Genomic DNA, 21,706 nt, shown 5'->3' with positions numbered 1-21,706 from the left:
TAGCATTCTTTCTGGAGCAACCCAGGATACAAATTAGCACATGCCTTTTAAATGGGTGCAGCCTGCACTGCCTTCTGTAGTTAGCCAACTCTACTGGCAGGTATGGGGACAGGGCTGTGGCCATTACACCACCCCACTCTTTTTGGAGAGGCTGGTGCTAACAAGTGGCAATAGCATGGAGTAGCAGCTCTCCTCCCCACCCTACAGTCCCTGCGCAGGAGCCTAAGGTAGGGAGAAAACTTCTCAGAGACTTTCTATCACACCAGGTCAGAGCCAACCACAAGCAGGAGCCACCTATCATAGCCTTTTGCGTGCGGGAGCCAAAAGTGGAAGCCTAATCAGAAAATACTCTTAGCACCAGTAAAAGCTTGCTTATAATTAGATACTCTACTACATTTGATTGCAAAGTGTAAGACAAGGAAAGACCCCCAGGATGTAAATCGGACTGGTCAATTATCTCAGGTCGATTTTGTCCAAAGTTATCCAGTAGCTAGAGAGTCATCTGGCTAAAGGGCTGGGGGATGGGGCGAGTTTGCAAGATCTTTAGGCCACATCACTGTAATACTTCCTCATAAATGCATTACTTATTGCATTAGTGATGGGGCTCCCACCGTCCACAACTGTGCTGAGGACAAATTAGATAAACAGCTTTTCTGGTTCACTGCTGGGGCTGCCCATACGCAGTTGTGTCATCCAAAACAGTGGTTTTATGATGGGAATAACATCCAATATGGCCTTGGATAAGGCCATCATACTTAGCTTACTATCTAAACACAAGCGTCAAGGTGTGAAATGTGACTGCATTAACTAAGAGAACCACTAGCTGCTGCTTTTTTTTTTTCCCATTTGACCTTAACATCCATCAGGATTCTTAGGTGGCATAAAAAGGCAAAGGCAAAAGTTGTGAGTTCAGAAAAAGTTTAATAAATCTCAGAAAACTGTATTTTTATTGCAGGGAGAATGTGTTGCATAATTAAATTGACATTTCAGTATCTGATGATAGCTGAGTAACAGCACTGAGTATTTATATAGTAATACTAAATATACTGGAATTTTACAACACTTAAGTGTTGTTTTATAAGCAATGTAAATAAATAATAATGCCATTTAATCAAGTTAATTCAGACTAACTTGAAAAAAATCAACTTTACTTCCAATCTCTCAGGATTCGTAGATTTGCACTGCCTACAGTAACCTCCAGAGTTGGCCACCATGAGCCAGACAAATGTGCCATCCAAAAAAATATGAAGCAAATCATCTTTAAAATTGCACATGGCCACTCACTAACAAAGTCAATTATTCTTCTTCTGAGCCTCAGATTTAAGGGCTCATGATTCCTTAAAGATAAAACAGTTCAATCTGTTACACTGTTTCCATTACAATCAACATGGTAGGAGACTTTTAATATCTCTTTTGCATAAGAAAGTTCAGACATTTTAATTATTTTAACTTCCAGATGACCCTTGAACCTTTTTTGCATCATTGTAAAGCAGAGTTTGTCACACAATTGTTTTGACAAATGAATTAGTCCAAGAATGAATTAGGTGCTCAGGTACCATGGAAGGAGATGCCTTGTGTGGTTCCTTCCCCACTCTGAACTCTAGGGTACAGATGTGGGGACCTGCATGAAAGACCACCTAAGCTTATTCTTACCAGCTTAGGTTAAAAACTTCCTCAAGGTATAAACTTTACCTTGTCCTTGAACCCGATGCTGCCACCACCAAGCGTGTTAAACAAAGAACAGGGAAACAGCACACTTGGAGACGTCTCCCCCCCAATATCTCGAAGTTTTCTAAGAGGGCCTCGATATCATCGCCTGCCTTGTAGGTGGGGAACTTCCTGGGATGTGAAGCGGTAACTGGAGAAGGATTGCTATTCTGCGGAGCCTTTGCCTTCTCCATCTCCAATGCATGCTTCCACTCTTTTTCCTTTGCCTCCATTTCTCTCCTATGGGCAGCCTCTTTTTCCTCCTCAGCATGCTTCCATCCTTTTTCCTTTACCTCCATTTCTCTCCTGTGGGCAGCCTCTTTGGCTTTTTTGCCTTGGGTTCCGTCATCTTAGCCTCTCTGTTTTTAACTAACTTTACACCCGAGAGTAAAAAAAAAAACAAAAAACTGGCTTGTAAATTCTTTGTGTGTGCTGTAATGTGATACCTATGTTCTCTGATAGCTATTCTGAGCCTACAGAAAAATCCTTTGTCTCCAGGCAAATAGACAGAAAAACCCTCTAGTTACTCTTAGCTTAAAAAAAAAAAAACTTTTCAGGTCTGTGAAAACTTATGAATTTCCCTGCAGGAGGTTAACTACCCTGCCTTGAGGTAGAGAAAACTCCAGCTCAAAAAAGACAAATCCCTTTGCTACACTTGCTGCTTTGGCCCCCAGGCAGAGACAAAAAAACTCTAACTGCTTTTAGCTTAAAACCTGCTTCCAAGCAGACCAAAGGAAAAAAAATGTCCTTTTAAATCCTACTGTGCTTCTGCTTCAAAATGATCTAAAAAAAAATCACAAAATTATCTAAAAAAAATCTTAAAATGATCCCAACGCTCTGCCACCATGTCAAGGTTCCTTCCCCACTCTGAACTCTAGGATACAGATGTGGGGACCTGCATGAAAGACCACCTAAGCTTATTCTTACCAGCTTGGGTTAAAAACTTCCTCAAGGGACAAACTTTGCCTTGTCCTTGAACCCTATACTGCCACCACCAAGTGTGTTAAACAAAGAACAGGGAAAGAGCCCACTTGGAGACGTCTTCCCCCAAAAATATCCCCCCAAGCCCTACACCCCCTTTCCTGGGGAAGGCTTGATAAAAACCCTCACCAATTTGCATAGGTGAACACAGACCCAAACCCTTGGATCTTAAGAACAATGAAAAAGCAATCAGGATCTTAAAAGACGACTTTTAATTGAAGAAAAAGTAAAAGAATCACCTCTGTAAAATCAGGATGGTAAATACCTTACAGGGTAATCAGATTCAAAACATAGAGAATCCCTCTAGGCAAAACCTTAAGTTACAAAAAGACACGAAAACAGGTATATACATTCCATTCAGCACAGCTTATTTACCAGCCATTTAAACAAAAGGAAATCTAACGCATTTCTAGCTAGATTACTTACTAACAAATTCTAATACTCCATTCCTGTTCTGTTCCCAGCAAAAGCGTCACACAGACAGACAGACAGACCCTTTGTTTCCCCTCCAATCCAGCTTTGAAAGTATCTTGTCTCCTCATTGGCCATTTTGGTCAGGTGTCAGCAAGGTTATCTTAGCTTCTTACCCCTTTACAGGTGAAAGGGTTTTGCCTCTGGCCAGGAGGGATTTTATAGTTCTGTATACAGAAAGGTGGTTACCCTTCCCTTTATATACCCTTGGAAATAGCAGAGATAAAATAAATAGAAGAAAGAATTATCTACAGCAAGCCAAACATTAAACCCCGAACATTAACCTTGACAGACTTGTTAGTTAGGAGATTGATTTCCACAGCATATAATCAACATGGGAAACTCCAAAGGGGGAAGATGGGAAATATCTTTGAATACCTTTTCTTGGCCCCAGTTCCATCCCTGCTGACATCAAAGTCCCAAAAGCAAACGCCCCATTGTCTTCAGCAAAAGCAGGATATGGTTATTAGAGGTCAAACACACACAACTTCCAAACATGCTAGTGTAGCACCAGTTTCTTTCTACCTGCTCATTTCATCCCAGGAAACAGAATAATTCAAGGAGAATTGCAGGGGAAAGAGAGAATTAGTCAAAATTCTATCCACATAAATTTCTTCTCTGCATTTATGCTTAATCAATACATTTTATGTGGCCAAGAAAGAGCTTAGGATAATATTACTTCAAGGTAAGTTCTAAGAATAGGCAGTGCAAATCACACATTTTTTCTTTTTAAAGCAAGTTAGATTGTACAGTATTAATAGCAGCTCTTAGAGAGCTGGTTTGAGGTTTTCAGAGGCCTCAGACCACTTCTAGTCATTTTAAAGGGGTCTGTTAACTACAGAATATCTACATAAAAAATGACGAGACCACTGAGGCCTCCACTGCCCGGCCCCTTAGGAACTGTTTATATATGTACAAAATGAATGTAAAACGCTACCATTCTGATGTGGCAAGGCTTGCACAGGGGTCAATGAGCACACAAGGTACATGGCAGTGCAGAATCTGATCCTCCAGATGGATTCAGTCCTCAGGTCCCCAACCACTGAAGTTAGGGTTGCCAACTTTCTGATTGAAGAAAACTGAACACCCCTGCCCCGCCCCCTACTTTCTCCATCTCCCGACACCCACCCTCGCTCACTTGCTCATTTTCACTGGGCTGGGGCAGGGGGTTGGGGTGTGTGAGGAGATAAGGGTTCTGGCTGGTGGTGCAGGCTCTGGGGTGGGGCTGAGGATAAGGGATTTGGGGTGCAGGAGGAGGCTCCAGGTTGGGGCCAAGGGGTTCAGAGTGTGGGAGGAGGCTCCAGGCTGGAGTAGGGGGTTAGACTGTGGGGGGTGTGGGCTCTGGGGTGGGGCTGGGGATGAGGGGTTTGGGGCACAGGAAGGGGCTCTGGGCTGGGGCCACAGGATGCAGAATGCAGGAGGGGGACAGGAGGTTGGGGTGTGGGCTTCAATGAGTTTGGGGGGGGCTCAGGGCTGGGGCAGGGGTTGGGAGCGGGTTCGTGATGTGGGCTTCAGCCAGCACTTACCTCAGGCAGCTCCCGGAAGTGGCAACATGTCCCTCTGGCTCCTAGGTGCAGGGGCAGCCAGGGGTCTCCATGAACTGGCCCTGTCTGCAGCCATCTCCCCCGCAGCTCCCATTGGCTGCGGTTCCCAGCCAATGGGAGCTGCAGAGCCGGCGCTCAGGGTGGTGCCTGTGCCACAGGCAGGGGCTGCGCATGGAGACCCCTGGCCACCCCAGCGCTTAGGAGCCAGCGGAACATGCTGGCCGCTTCCAGGAGCTGCGTGGAGCATGCCGCTGCGGCCACCTGGACTTCTAGTGACCCAGTCAGCTGTGCTGACCAGAGCCACCAGGGTCCCTTTTTGACTAGGTGTTCCGGTCAAAACTGGACACCTAGCAACCTTAAGTCCAGTTGACTTCAATTGTTCTTGCTTATATGGGTGAAAGTCAGTCCCATGCATAGGGCTGGCATGAGACCTGTGCATCACTTAAGTCCCACATAAACCCTCACCAAAGGGCTTATGTAGAACTTAAGCACTGTGTAAGCCTGTGAATTTTGCCACATGACTCAGGCCTGGTCTACATGGGGGGCGGGGGGGAAAAGCTAAGTCGGTCTAAGTTACGCAACTTCAGCTACGAAAATCGCGTAGCTGAAGTCGACGCACTTAGAGTTACTTACCCCGGTGTCTTCACTGCAGTAGGTCAACTGCTGATGCTCCCCCGTCAACTCCACCTTATTTCTCATTTCGGTGGAGTACCAGAGTCGACGGGAGAGTGCTCAGCGGTCAGCGGGACCCCCGCTGGATTGATTGCTAAGGAGGTAAGTGTAGACATACCCTAAGGGCTGAAGTATCAGGTTTGTTATTTTATTTTCTCATTTGATAGTACCTGTGCTGCTGATAAAACAAGTGGGGCTTAGACACCTTCTGATTAGACGATAGCTGTGCCACCTCCCATTGCCAGATATAAAGATGCTTCATCGCTTCCATTATAATTATTGCCTGTCAGCCGTTTATAACTGAGCTGTAAAAATTCAGCTTAAGCTGAAACAGAATTCAGCATCCTCAGCCAGGAGGCACTTTGTATTATTTATTTCATTTAATACAATTGCAATAAAAATTGGTTTTACTGTTTATGAAATTATGAAAGGATTATTTCAATAAGTCTTAAGGCTCTTCATAGTTGTATAACTCAAAAACATTTCCTAAAGTAACATTTCAGAGGTTAGACAATAGACTAATTTGCACTGATTGCTTTTGGTATTTAGTATGATTTTTTAAAATAGCCCAGACACTCAAGGTTTCAAGAAACAAAATAAAACACGAGCACTTTCCAGTGTAATTTTGTTAATAAATAGTGGGTTGAATTTTAAATACATGTATATATTTAGAAGTGCTATTATGCAAATATTGTATTCATAATTTTAAATGCACTGTAGGGACAATACTCAGATTGCTGGTGCAGAATTATTTGTAAATTCACTAGTGTGTATGTGTGTGTGTGCACACATGCATGTGTGGGCATGCATGGGATTACACTTGGAGGTATCCTTAAGTCTCATGCCGCGTTGATCCTCTCTCTAGCTAATTACAGTTGGAGGAGACTCATTCTGAGCCTGTCAATCAGATGTGTGGTAGAAGTCTGCTCAGGCCTAATTTTAAAGCCCAAACTGGACCCAAACCAGACTGGAGAGTGTTGAGTTGTTTTCAGACCCGATATTTCCCCCTGAGCTTGTGTCAGCACCACTGCTGCCGACTCATCCTTGGGGCTCAGTCTGGTGAGGATTTCCTGCTCCTCACACCCCATGATTATGTGCTCTGCAACTCATCAGAACGCTCACTCTGTAGCATACACAGCGCAGTAAGGTGGCAGTGGCCAGCAGCAGTTGGGACACGTAGCCGCCACTGCACCAACCCCACAGGCAGGAGGAGATGATCGGAGACAACCTGAGCAGGTCGGGTTGCTGTCAGACCAGATTCACACTTGACACTCTAGTTGGGTTCTGTTGGGTTCCCATCGGGCTGCAAAACTCTACGTAGTGGGGGCACTTAAGAGAGATGTGAGGCACTACTTCTCCCCCAGCGCTGAGTCATTAGTTACCTTTCACAGCCTTTACCCTTTGAGAGCCTAGCATTGTCCAGCTAGCCTCCTTCAATCCCCTAAAGAGTTCTGTAAAAGTTAGCAGCACAGTCAATAGCCTATCATTAGTACAACTGTACTGGTATATCTTAGCCAATTGCCAATATAATCATCTTTCTGCCCTAGGGTAGGGTCTATGCCAGCAGAAGTCATCATAAGACCTTTGTGCAAATCTGACCCTTAAGAAGACAGGAGAGATCACCGTCAGGTGATAACTAACAGGTAGGTCATCAATTAACCATTTGTTCTGCTAGAAAAAATCAGCAGAAAGAACATTCTTGTTTCACAAAAAGGAAAGGAGGACTTGTGGCACCTTAGAGACTAACCAATTTATTTGAGCATAAACTTTCGTGAGCTACATCATCGGATGCTGTGAGCTGTAGCTCACGAAAGCTCATGCTCAAATAAATTGGTTAGTCTCTAAGGTGCCACAAATCCTCCTTTTCTTTTTGCAAATACAGACTAACACGGCTGCTACTCTGATTCTTGTTTCAGTTTCTTCAACAGGATGGACTTGCTGATCTCAGCAATGCTCCCCAAAGAGTATATTAAAAACAAACTATTCTACTTTTATGCAAATCCATGTTTTACAACAGATAAGACAGCCAGTGATAAATTCTTCCATTTCCTCACACTAGATGAGAAAAACTCCACTCCATAAAGAATAGAAATTGTAATATCAGAGTGTCATTCTTAACAGGTGTGAAATATATTCCCTTAATAGCACTAGCAGTATAACATTTGTTCTTGTAACATGATTTACTTGTCTGAAAAAAAAATCCGTTAATCATTTTATTTTTTCAAATGACTGAAATGTACCATTAATTAATATGATCCTGGATCACCATTAGGAGGCAACACTTTTTTGGAAGTAAATTTGGTTCTTTTGGTACATCAGCCCCTTTAAATTACTTACTGCCCTAACAGTTCCCTAAGGACCACACACCAATATATTGGGCTCCAGTGTATTAAATGAGGCTATGCACACAGATCAGGACTCTCTCTCATTTACATACCTTACATTCTTGCTCTGTCTTACCTTGTCTCTTTGTCTTTGGGCACCGCAGCGGATCCATAGCCAAAAACCTGTTTGTCAGCCGCAGACGGAACTACCTCGACCATGCCAGGTGAACCCATAGCATTCCGTGCTTTAGTTTCCACAAACATCGGTGCTCCTGGTTCTTTTTTAAAGGACTGGCGACTAGGAGAAGACCTGTCTGGCTGGACAACATGAGGGGGCACATGAGTGTTATGCTGAGTATGAATATCGATCAGTCTCATGTCAGCGACTCTGTGAGGAGAGGCAGGAGGAGTTTTAGGACCAAGAGTTGGCAAATGGCTGTCAGGGTATTTTCTTGGTTTTTGTCTGTACAATGATTGCTCCATCATTTCAGGTTGCAGAGAAGGGCTACAGTAAGTGTTTGAAGACCTCATTGCACTGCGATGATAAGCAACAATGTGATCAGGAACGTCAAGAGGGTGTCCAGTATGGGGAGCAGCAACACTCATCCTCCCCTCGTGATACAGGTAAGGGTCGGCATACAGGCCTTCATTTCGAAACAGTGCAAGGTTTTTGTTACTCAGGTCCTCATCTGGTTTCACGTCCCTTCTTTCCAAAATGGCACTAGGGCTTGGTGATATGGATCTTGATGCTGACACACTTGAGAGCCTGTCTCTGGGAATTGTTGCATTGCCTGGCCCGCCCATGGGCCTGGCCCCACCATAAGGAATTCTGGATGGAGACGGGGGCATAGAGTGGGGCACAGGTGTAATGGGAGATGAGCTTGGAATTGCATGAGAAGGATGTGTAGCAGATCCTGGCCGGGGAGCATTTGGGCCGTCTCGGCCTATGTAAGCAATTTCTCTCTGCATCTGAAATAAAGGAAAACCATATGAGACACATCTTTACTCATTAGCCTACACACCACATTAGCTGCTGCTTAGACATCAACTACAGTGAAAAGAATTTAACTTAAATTTCTTTATCATATATTTAAATAAAATAAACTCTTTTGAGACTGCAGCTCCTAATGAAAATATGATCTGCAGAAGGCAGGAAAATTGGCCCACGTTAATAGAATATTAGAGAATTTTCTAAATTCATTTACTAATACAAGAAATATATTATGAGCATTCTCACTGATTATTTGGACTACAGTAGCATGGAGAGGCCTGAACTGAGATCTGGGCCTCATTTTGCTAGCTGCTGGACATGCACATAATGACAACAGTCCCTGCCTTGAAGACCTTATATATCTGTCTGAAATAAAAATACAGCTATGAATGATTGATTCTAAATTTTGTCAGTGGCCATCAACAATTTGCTGGTGCTTTTACTTATGTATCAAAAACGAAGCTTAATTAATGCCTGTGATGAGTCTTGAATGATAAGTAGGGGAGGTTGAGGACCAGCTGGGATCCATCAAAGATGCAGAGGACCTCATTTCCAAAGGAAAAAAATCTTTGCTTTGCTTGAGAATGATCGCTACCTTAACTTGTTTAGCAACATGCGACCTACGTGCCTTGCTACGCACCATCTGTTTGAAATCCTTGTCCAACGTTTACTCCTTCATATTATGATAATGTGGCTGGATTTTGCAGCAATCACAATGCATGCCAGCTAGTGAAGCAATGGGTTACATTCTCTCCCTATCCCACCCACAAGTTTTTCCATTGTTAAGGAAATTGCCATGCCTGTATATACAGTAAAACTGTTCCTCTCACAGCAGATGCCACACTTTGGAATTACAAATGACTCGCCCTAGGACTGGAGTTCAGGGATTTGCAACACCAGGCATCAACAAAAAGAAAGGAGAGGAGATAACCTGGCGGCAGCAGCAAAAATACAGAAATAAATAAAACAGAACAAAGAAGAGCACAAGGATGGACCGTGAAAACAACAACAAACTCCAAGCCAGACTGTTTCAGCCACAAGGAGAGACATGGACAATTTTATCATTTGTTCAGTGAATTAATATAATTTAGGATTTTAAATAAAAACACTGTACAATAAAATTTAATATGCACAATCCCTACTGAATAAATGATAAAATGAGATGACTAACATTCTACATACACAGCTGTCTGTCCTGCTTTGAGAGACAGGGTTAGCCTTATAGGTGGGCACCGTGGTCAGGGGGATGCTGTGGTCAAGCAGATGCTGCAAGGTAAGAGGCTAGCGCTCATCACCTGGGCTCTGCTCTCCACTTGTGAGTGGCTTTGTTGCTGGCGTGGTGTTCCGGCTTGGCAGAAGGGGCAGGAAGGTCGGGCTGGCTCCCAGCTGGGGGTGGGACTAAAGTTGCAGGGGGCAGAGAGGGTTGTTTCAACTTGTGGCTTGGGAGGGTCTGCCCTGGGGTGAGCTGCAGGAGCGCTACTGGGCCTGGGGAAGTGCCCTGCAGGACGGGCAGGGGCCAGGGCTGGCCTTGCCCCTGGGGCGATACCATGCACCAGTCTGTGCTGGACTGTGGGGAGAGCTGCTTCTGCCAATCGTCTCCTGCTCTCACTCCAGGCTGCCTGGCGCAGCCCGCCCACCAGGGTAGCTGCTCACTTGCCCCCAAATGCCTGTGAAGCAGGGGTGGATGGGGCGCGCCCGGGCTGGTGACAAGAGCTCCTGCACAACGGTGTCTGTCCAAAGTTGGGCAGTGCTGAGGAGTGGAGGGGGCGGGGCTCCCTGGGCAGGTTCCCAGCTGCTCGGGGAAACAGACCCTGTGCTGGGTGTGTGCTGTGCTAGTCTTCAGTTTGTGCTTTGCTGCACTCCCATTCTTCCAGCACTTTGCACGGTTGCCAACCCGGTGTTCTCGCCGCAGCTGCCAGAGGCTCGAGTGCTATAGCAAGCCAGTGCTGAGTGTACAGGCTGCCCAGGCTGTTTGCAGGGGTCTCTGCTGTAGGTGCACACAGTCCTTAACGTAACTTAAAAGCTTCTCCAGTAAACTTAAGGTGTGTGACCATACTGTGTATCTATACTTAACCTCAAAGAAAGGGTGCCAAAATACAAATATGCCCATAGCGCCATTTTCCCTAAGGCCAGCACTGTTGAGAGAGACAGCCACACACTGTGCTGTGTCTTCTGAAGCCAGATGCTATGCACAGGCCTGATCCAAAGCTCATTGAAGTTAATGGAAAGACTCCTGCTGACTACAGTGGGCTTTGGATCAGGCTCCCCAAGTGTAAATCGGACATGTGGCAATGGGTGCCTGTGACTGTGACAGCAGGACTGAGACCAAAGTCTATAATCATTGTGCACAATAACAGTCTTCTAAGGTGAAGAAACATAGATGCTGGGATTCCCAGGCAGGCACACACACGAGAAATTTGATAATATGAGGCCGAGAGGAGAAAAGTGTCAATAGGAAACTTGAAAAGCCCAGAATTAACAGTGACAGGTCTAATATCCCCTAATCAATCCAACACTCATGCTGAATGGTCACTCATTTCTCCTGAGGCAGAGGACTCATTCAGCACAAAATTCCTGTTTTCTGTTTGGCTGCGTGAAGACATAAATGAAGAATTCACACAGAAATGGAGTATTGTTTGTTAGGATAAAGATATTCTGGCCTGTCTGCAAAGGCCTGTACTTTAAGAATTTAGGGGTATTCTTATCACTTGGCTAGTTCTAGAGGTATAAAAGAAAGAATCAAAATCACTGTCTGCTGGTGTAAGGGCCTTCTCTTACTGTGACAGTCTGAGGCCCTGTTCTTAGGCTAAGGCCTTTGGCTAAGCAGCAGAGGCAGCCATAAGCTGGGAAGCAACTGGTCACATCCTCACATTCCAAACTAGTCACATTGAAAGAAGGTGCTATTGGGCTGTTAGGAATACAATCCTGTCCTGATAATGCCTATCGCCTCCAGAGAAAGGGAAGTGCCTAGAAAATGTAAAAGGAAACAGCATCCTGTCTGGCAAGAACTCACTTATCAATAGCTGGGATGTGAAATCCTCACTTCTGTATTGTTTTGTCATTATAGTTCCCACTTTGCTATTGTTTGTCTGTATAATCTCTGTCTGGTTCTGTGATTGTTCCTGTCTGCTGTATAATTAATTTTGCTGGGTGTAAACTAATTAAGGTGGTGGGATATAATTGGTTACATAATCATGTTACAATATGTTAGGATTGGTTAGTTAAATTTCAGGAAAATGATTGGTTAAGGTATAGCTAAGCGGAACTCAAGTTTTACTATATAATCTGTAGTCAATGAGGAAGTGAGGGGGTGTGGGTGTGGGCATGGGCATGTGGGTAAGGGAGATGGGAACAGGGAATGGGGGTAAGAAAATTGGAATCATGTTTTGCTAAAGGGGGAAATGGGAACAGGGAATGGAAGTAAGGAAGTTGGAATCATGTTTGGCTAAGGGTAGGAATGGGAACAGGGACACAGGTGTAAGGCTCTGTGGTGTCAGAGCTGGGAAGAAGGATACTAAGGAAGGAAACTGGAATCATGCTTGCTGGAAGTTCACCCCAATAAACATCGAATTGTTTGCACCTTTGGACTTCGGGTATTGTTGCTCTCTGTTCATGCAAGAAGGACCAGGGAAGTAAGTGGGTGAAGGAATAAGCCCCCTAACATTGTTCAAAATAGGACTGGCCAGTAGCTGGCATTTACAGTCCTTGCCCCATATCCATTTGTGCCAAGTACTGGCACATTTATTAATATTTATTCCCTATTTGTACTACAATAGCACACAGAGTTCTCAGTCAAGACTGGGGCCCGACTGGGGCCCCATTGTTTTGGGCATGGCACTAACACATAGAAAGACACTGTCTCTGTCCTGAAAAGTTTATAGTGTAATTGAAGACATGACACAAAAAGTGGGTGTAACAATCAGAAGAAGGGAACGGCAGGGGTGGAAAGAGAAGGAGGGAGAGCATGGGTAACAGTGACAGGACACAGGGTTATGTAGACGGGATACATGTACAGCTTGATGAATTGGAGTCATACAATTTTTATGTGTTTGGATTATAGCTTCTGCTTTCACCTGTCCAGTTTCTTTCTCTCCTGTTGTTCTGTCTCTGTTCCAAGTACCCAGGTTTTTTGCCCATGAGTACTTTAGAACTGCATACAATGGTCTCTTTTTTTCCTTCTCATCTCTGTTCTAACTTTTGTGAGTTTCTACTCTCTCTCTTTTTAATTCTTTTTTGCTCTATCCTTTATCCATCCTCCTTCTGCCCCCCTCTTCCCATACACTGGGCCTCCTGTTCTGGTGTGAAAGGCAAATGCCTCAGGAACAAAGTAAAGAGGAGACTGAGCTGGCCCGAGCCAATATAAGTGATCTCCTGCCACAGCCAGCCTGCAATAAGGGTGAGGTAGCAATGCTCCTAATGAGCTGTAATGTAATGTCCCATGCTTCACAACTGCAGTCACACTAGGGTGACTAGATAGCAAGTGTGAAAAATCAGGACAGGGTGGAGGGTAACAGGTGCCTATATAAGAAAAAGCACCACCACAATCTGCCTGGCTCTCACACAGTTGCATGTTATGGAATGGAAGCCATAAAAGAGCCTTTACTCTTCCTTGCATAATGCATGTATGGGCTGTGCGGAACTGCAGTCTCTGTAATCCGTGGAGTGCAGGGCCTGGTCCATCCCTATGTCCCTGAATCACGTGGTACCCCAGAGGAGAGGATGGAGGCCTCTTGGACAGCAGAGGACAAGCTGCAATTCAGTAAAGGGTGCAGTAGTAGGTATGGCATGTTTCATGATGCATTTTGCCTTCCAGTGCTCCAGTTGAGACTGCTCTGCCATGCTGCCCCTTACACTAAATGGCACTATCTAGCCCACATGGCTAGCCCACATACCTAAATGGCACTATCTAGCCCACATCTTTTGTATTTTTCCCTTGCATACACGTGAGAAGGAAATGTTAAAACAAAGGACTGATACTCTGAACTCTGTTCCTTGCTCTACTATCAACTCACTGTGTCCTTAGGCAAATCACATCACCTCTCCGTGACTTGGTTTACTCAACTGTAAACTGCATTTAATTATAACCAATACTTTTCCAGGGCTTTGAGATTTTTGAATGAAGATGCTATGGAAAGTGCTAATTATTATTACAAAAATGATTAATATATTTATATATACATAATTTTTAATGAATAGGTTCTGTAATCATTCCACTAGAAAAAATATCTTATTACTTTTTTAATCAAGTGAAATATTTAATTTAAAAAAGACAAATGAATTAGTTAATTTATTCCTTCATCAGAATAAAATTAGAACCAAACTGTCCTAATTAACCTGAAATCTTAGTTGTAGTAGTTACATTATAACAGAGTTTCTATAGCTGAGTTACTGACCTTCCATTCTGGCTTTGCACTGCTGAAAGAATAAGTCAACTTTACTAAATTTTGCAAATAAATGTCAATATAGTTCTGCACTGGCTGAAATAATTTAATCTGAAATAAGAAACAGTACCTCTGAAAATTACAGAGTTGGTAAATGGTTTGAAAAACACCAGTGGCCTCTAAGCACAACCAAACATGTCACTAGCGCCTATAAAAAGTATTAATTTACTGGCTCCAGTGACAACCCACCATTAGAGTACCTAATCGACTGGTCGCTGTAGATTGCAAAGTAGTGGTTTCTCCTCCTCTGCCCATGCTACCATTCCATGTTTCCATTCTTCTTTAATCACCAACCCTGCAGTCTGCCAATGTTAATCAGTACTTTGGATGCTCCAATTTATTGTAAATGAGGTAGTCTTCCAACTCTCCTGCTCTCTGTGCTCACAAACCCTATGTAGGGCTCACTTCTAAATGGGGGTGAAGTGGGTGGGTCATAGGAACTAATGGGAGCTGCTCAGCTAAGTGTTGAGCTGTTCACTACTCTGGAAACATTGAGGGAGGTGTTATGGTGCATAAGCTATAATCCTTCTACTAGCAGGACAACTTGTTTTCCTGGATAGTGGCTGCCGATCACACTCACCTTCATACTGTGGTGTACCATAGGCAACATTCAATCCCCATGGCCCAACACAGACCTTCTTCGGTGCTATGCATCCATATGAAAAGGGGTATGGGCACAAGTACTGGCTAGCCATGAGAAGCATAGTGCACTTTTTCAATGTACTGTATGGTTGCTGCTTGCTTGCTGGCTGGCTGAGGTGGTGTGTGCAGCTTAGCTGGTACACCATCTCTCCTTCCGTATGGCACAGGATCAAGCACATACTTAACATTTTTCTTGATTATACCCAGTTCTTTCATGTACACCTGCACATAAGCCTAGCCTCTACAGCTATACAAATGTTTATCTCATGGTATTTTACATGTTTGGCTCAGATGTTGCCCTTACGGATCCCTGCTTACACATAAGTTTAATTCACACAGTATCCTAAAAGTCCTATGGGGAAGCAAAGAATACCCATTTAACTTTTTATTGAATATAGAGCAAATCTATAAAACTCCAAGCTAGCCACAAAAGAAACTTAAGAGCAAAAATAATGGCTGACTGCTTAAACTCATCTATAGTCAATGTGTACATTAACCATGGCATCTATAAACATGTGGCGAAGATTTTCAGGACATATTTTAGACTGTCTGTTCTTTCAGGCACAAATTTAAAAAATATGCTTAAGTACTCTACCTCTAATCCGTGTATTTGTGCCTACTGTTCCGAGACTGCTATTAAAAACAATACTATTTTTTTTAACTAGACACCATTGCAACTCAAAGACAAATAAAAATATCCTTGCTAAAGGTTTTTATTCTGAAATAATTAAAACCACTTACTTTTACTTAGGGAAATCACCTGCATGGATACAGCAGTAAGAAGAGCATTTGGTTCCACTTCATAAAATACAGTTCTTTTGTTTACAGCCTTGAATCTGAATCCTCAGTCTAGAATAGGACATTTTAGGCATCCAGAGTTCTTGGAAAAAGATTTTAAACCTTAAAAAGGCTCCTCATTCCCTGTGCTCACAACAAGTATGGGCCATTTTGTTTTACTGGATCATCCAAATAGTGCTGCTTCAAGAGACTTAAGTACTTTTCCACAGAATAAGTCTGCAATTTCCCCTCCCCTTAGAAATTAGTCACTAAATAACCTTTGTGGCATGTCACCCAGCCACAAACTGTGCATCCTACCGCTATGTAATTCAATCACTGAACAATTTCTTTAATGTGTGTGTATAAAACATAAAGAAGAGACTAACATTAAACAATGAAGCAATACAGAGTCTTGCAAAGGAGTGAACCATAAATAAAACAGCAGGTAACCTTTATTAAGGGAGAAAGGCTTATTCTAAAAGAAAACAATATGAAATACACATGTTAATTATTCAGTAAGAACTCAGTAAACTCAGCATTGCAGAAAACTTAGGAAAAACACAGAACGCATTGATCTGAGCAACCTTTAAAGTAATCAGATTGGTAGAGACATTTAGGGGAATGAAATGTGAAACTCTCCCTAAGATACAGCACCTGAGCAAAACAGGAGGCTGTCTACTAATTAACCAGTTACCTTAGCAGCTTTACCAAGCTGAACTTTGGGACCATTGTAAATCAATTTCATTGTTATCTCATTAGAACATTGTACACGCAATTAAGATCACTTTTGGAAAAAAGAGACAGTTGAAAAAAGAGACAGTTAAAAAAAGCAACTGTCGATTATTTATTTAGAATGATTACAGGAAAACGACCTTCCCTCCGACCCCCATACCCAAAATATCCAATAATGTTGGAAATACGTTTTTAAAAATACAATACTCACTCAGGTCGGAGAGATGGAACTGAAATGACACAGGGAAAACACACAACATAAGCACTTTACAGCACTGCAGTTATCTGCTGCATGTTTATTTTTTAAAAATGCCACCTGTGTCATTATAGTGGGCATTTGTGGGCTAGATCTAAAAGGGATTTAGATGCTTAGCTGCCACTTTCGGTGCCCAAAGCCAAAATCTCAAATCCCTGCTCAACTGCCACCTAACCCTGTAGGTGCCTAAGTTTCCAGCGGTGAAATCCCCTAGCTGCCTGAATTTCTGCCAGGGGGCATGTGCACAGCTGCCTAAGCCCTGACGCCAAGTCCCCTAAGCCTCAATGGAATTCACAAACTAGGTGTCCTCCTGCCTATCTTGCCCGCGGGCCCCAATCTGGTAGGCATGCTCTGAGCACGCCTACTGCATTGGGCCTTGGACAAAACACAGCTGGAAGAGGATGAGAAGATAGTGGTGGTGCTGGCCCCTTTATAACTTTTGCCCTGTGGCTAGAGCACCCATGCAGGATGACCCAGGTTCAAATCACTCCTGTGCCTAATGTGGAGCAGGGATTTGAATCTAGGTCTCCCCTTCAAAGAGTGCCCCTAATCACAGGGGTATGGGGTACTCGGGGGTCAGAAATCTCTCTCAATCTGTCCTGCTGAAGCTGTTCCACTTTATATAAACAATTAGTCATTGGAACAGGGATTGGGGCCTGTCTTTCCCACATGCTAGCTCAGTGTCCTAACCACAGGGCTATAGAGTTTCTCTTACACTTGCCCTGGCCCAGTGACTGTTAAGTATTTTAAACAAAGTGGAACAGCTTCAGCAGGAGAGTGAAAGAGCCCCACCCCAGAACACCCTATAGCCCAGTGGTTAGGGCACTTACCTGAGAGGTGAGAGACCTGGGTTCAAAGCAGGCAGAAGGGGAATTTAGAGGGAGTTCACAACGGCAATGCCTGAGCAGAAGACACCTCCCTTCAGCCTAGACTTAGGCACCTCAACTCCCTCTCCTTGGCATTTCTTATTGGCTGGCTTAGGCAGCTCCCCACTTAGCATGCTGGCTTTTGTGGATCTCATTATTAGGTGCCTATCTCTCCCCATACATTGCATAGGAGCCTGGGCACTGAACTCAGGGCTGTGGATTACAGTAGGTGGCACAGCACCTAAAGGAGCTGTCCATAAAAGACAACACACAGGTTTTGGTGATTTTCAAGACCCACACACCCCTTGTAATGCTTGGTAACAGTGAAACAAATGCACAAACTTAAGGACCCACCCACGCACCCCCTTAATATGTTACTTAATACATAGACAGCCCCAAGCATTAAGCCTTGCAACACTGAATACAAGTCCCCTTTTTTGTGGTCCTAGCCCTGTGGGTTTTTTCAGCTGGAGGAAAGGCATAGTGTTCTTGATGAGAAAGGGAAGAAAGTGAGAGCTGTACTAGCATAGGGAAATTTGCTGGCTTACATGTATGGGGTTATATGACTGACATCTACTCAATGTGCAGCGGCAGTCAAAAAAACTAACAGAATGCTAGGAACCATTAGAAAAGGGATAGAGAATACGACCGAAAATATCATAATGTCTTTATAAAAATCCATGGTATGCTCACATCTTGAATACAGCATGCAGTTCTCGTGCCAAATCTCAAAAAAGATATACTGGAATTGGAAAAGGTATAGGGAAGGGCAACAATAACGATTAGGAGTATAGAACAACTTCCATAAGAGGAAAGATTAAAAAGACAGGGACTTTTCAGCTTGGAAAAGGGATGACTAAAAGGGGTATATGACAGAGGTCTATAAATCTTGACTGGTGTGGAGAAAGTGAATAAGGAAGTGTTATTTACTCTTTCACACAACCCAAGAACTAGGGGTCACACAATGAAATTAATAGGCAGAGGCTTAAAGCAAACAAAAGGAAGTACTTCTCCACACAACACACAGTCAACCAGTGGATCTAGTTGCCAGGGGATATTGTGAAGGTCAAAACTATAACAGAGTTCAAAAAAAGATTTAGATAAGTTCATGGAGGATAGGTCCACCAATGGCTATTAGCCAGGATGGGCAAGGATACAACACCATGCTCTGTGTATCCCTGGCCTCTGTCTGCCAGAAGCTGGGAGAGGACAATGGGATGGATCACTCAAAGACTGCCTGTTCTGTTCGTTCTCTCTGAAGCACACGGCATTGGCCACTGTTGGAAGACAGGATAGTGGACTAGATGGACATTTGGTGTGACCCAGTATGACTGTTCTTATGACTCTGTGTGTATGTGTATTAGTGGGGGGTCATCCATGATGAATTGTGATTGGAATAATACTTTTCTATTCCATCGTGCTTTCCCCAAAGAACTTTGCAAAAATTAATTTAGCTTCACAACACTTCAATGAGAAAGGTATTATTACAACTGTTTCACAGATGGGCAAACTGAGGCACAGGGTGGTTAAGTGACTTGACTAAGGTCAGTGGCAAATCTAGGAACAGAGTCCAGGATTTCAGACTCACAGTCTCATGCTCTAATCAGTAGATATAATTTCTGTTTCAATAAGCAGATGGAAGAACTCTTTCACATTCGAGACAGCTTTGGTATGTTGTGACACATGCACCATTTTTTTTTTAAAAAAAAGTACAAAACATCACCACTGGTTTTGATTAGAATTTCACAGTATTTTCACACAACATACTTATATTTTTTAAAAATATCTTGATTAAATATTTGCACTAGAAATATATTAACAGAATGTCATGGCATAAAAAGACCATTAAATCAATTTATTTGTATTTTGAATTTAATCAGTCAGGGTTTGTTGTTTCTTGTGGCTACAGGAAGCAAAACATTCTCTACCATTGAGGCATCTGGTTTACATTGGGCAGCTTTAGCTAGCCCATCAAGCACTCACTTTTTTAAAATGGGGATTTGGATGCTTGATTTAGTTATAACTAAAGTCAGAAATGCTGACCAACCGGACCCCAGAAACACCAAAAGTGGAAAACAGACCAATTGTTTAATACATATTGATAACACAGGCGCTTCCTAACAAGTGCCGTGTACATTCTACCAATAGCCTTTTAAAAAAAGTTTAACAACCCCGCAGTAAGAAATCCCATTAATATTGTTATAATATGGAGTATATAGGGGGCTCACTATGTCTTACTGTAGTTGATCTGCAATGAATTACAAACTGGTAGGACATACATAAGAACAGCCATATTGGGTCACACCATATTGGGTCCATCTAGCACAGTATCCTGTCTTCCGACAGGGACTAACACCAGGTGCTTCAGAGAGAATAGACAGAACGGGCAGTCATTGAGTGATCCATCCCCTGTTGTCCAATCCCAGCTTCATTTTCCATAACTGGACTCTAGCATAATAAATTATACCCCAGAACACCAGATATACTGTGACTGGGCTCCTGGGCATCAAACGCAATATACAATAAGCTTCAAGTATGTCTGATGCACAGGAAGGCTTTTATTACTTAAGGAATGAAGCCTCTTTTAATTTGAAAATATGTCATAGAACAAATTTATAAATAATGCATGGACATGTCATTACCAAGGCTGCAATTCAATCTCTGGGTTCTTATAATACATACAAACCACTCAAGCATCACTCTCCATTTTAATTACTTTATCAGAGTCCTCAAGGCTTGTCTATCTTGCCATGACTTACCCTGCTTTTACTTGGTAGCTATTTACTTGTTTATAATGTTCCGTATGAGGTTTCTTTTTCAGCTCAACAAACAGTACACAAAAGGGCATGATCCTGAGAGGTACCGAGCTCCAGGCTTCATCAGGATCAGGCACAAAATTCTGGGCTATTTATTGCTCTAAAATCCATGTTAGTGAAAGGCTGAAGTCACCATTGGGCACTTAACTGCACCACTCTCCCTCATTTCTTCTAAAACACTGATAACTTCATTAGTCTTTTGGAGCTTCGCAGCTATTTTCCCTTCCCATTAATTTATCTCTCTTTTTTATTAGTTGAAAAAATGTTACAGACACCAGGGAAAAAAATACCATTTATAAAGTTGGACAAGATTTTTTTTTAAAAGACCTATTTCAGTGTGTGTGTGACACAAGGGTGGTTCCATTTTATCATCTGACCATTCTGACAATTATTCCTTTTCTTTTAATATTTTTATAGCTGGAAATAGTTACATAGCTAGTCTCTTGTTTTCATTTCTATAAATAACTGTTTCCTTGAAAAAACACAGACAAGCTGACTTACCCACTAGAATGTTTATTACTAATTTAGAGCCTGAACCTGCACTCCAGGACAAACTTTGCCAGAGTATGGAGTCAATGGGAGTTTTGCTTGAACATGACTAACTAATACAGTCCCACAAAACCCAAAAACTAAGGTAATTTGTCAGAGATGTTTTCACAGATAAATACCAAGGAAACTGTTGATTTCTGCTGTTTTTGCCACTGAGGTCCTCATGTGAATACCAAAAGCTCCACCACATACTAGCTAGCGTAGAGTCTAATCCTGATCCAAGAAATTAGAAGTTACAGATGACAAAATCCTGTTATAACATTTAGATCAGGGGCTCTCAAGTTGTGGGTTAAGGTCCATGAGGACTGCCAAGGGGATCTGTAGCACCCATCTTTCTCAGCTTAGTGGAGCACTGGGAGCCTATAAGTAAGGCCATCTGCTCCTTGTTCTAAGAGGAACTGTTCCCCAGATCTGTACCCTTCCATTCCTCCGTAGAAGAGGGAAGAGAAGTGCTAATGGCCCATCCTGACACCGCACATCACCTTTTCTCCGTCCAGTGAAAAACAAGGGACAGTGAAGGGTAAGCACAGGCAGCTGGTACTCAAGTTTATATGCAGCTGGCAGAGTGGAACAAGCCAGTGCTATCTTTATGCTACTGTATCCTGTGAATTATTTCTCATAAATTGGAACAAACTTTAAAATTAGTCTCAAATTTTCTAAAGCAGCCCTCCAGCTAAACATCTATATTTATAGCCACAAAGATTTCTGTGTTTCAGAGTAACAGCCGTGTTAGTCTGTATTCGCAAAAAGAAAAGGAGTACTTGTGGCACCTTAGAGACTAACCAATTTATTTGAGCATGAGCTTTCGTGAGCTACAGCTCACTTCATCAGATGCATGCCGTGGAAACTGCAGCAGACTTTATATATACACAGAGAATATGAAAAAATACCTCCTCCCACCCCATTGTCCAGCTGGATAGAAAACCTGGATTTGTGC

General features: G+C 43.0%; 1 protein-coding gene across 16 annotated transcripts in view; it reads right to left on the bottom strand.

Annotated features, from left to right (window-relative positions):
- The window catches only part of KIAA1217, a 540,319-nt gene that overhangs the window by 65,443 nt on the left and 453,170 nt on the right, over positions 1 to 21,706 (bottom strand). For 15 of the 16 annotated variants that reach the window (XR_014710274.1, XR_014710275.1, XM_084619500.1 and 12 more), the window contains one exon: positions 7,836 to 8,668. Coding sequence is in view for 14 of the 16 variants with exons in the window: in XM_084619500.1 (XP_084475626.1) it covers positions 7,836 to 8,668 (833 nt within the window). In the remaining 2 variants the exon portion in view is untranslated. Of the gene's footprint in view, positions 1 to 7,835; positions 8,669 to 15,514; positions 15,731 to 21,706 lie in introns of those variants that run through there. The other variant, XM_084619490.1, reaches the window with a different exon arrangement.

Source organism: Lepidochelys olivacea (genome assembly GCF_965140295.1).
Source record: "Lepidochelys olivacea isolate rLepOli2 genome assembly, chromosome: 2".
NCBI lineage: Eukaryota > Metazoa > Chordata > Testudines > Cheloniidae > Lepidochelys > Lepidochelys olivacea.
Note: the sequence above shows the minus strand (reverse complement) of the source record. Positions and strands in the feature narration are given on the sequence as shown.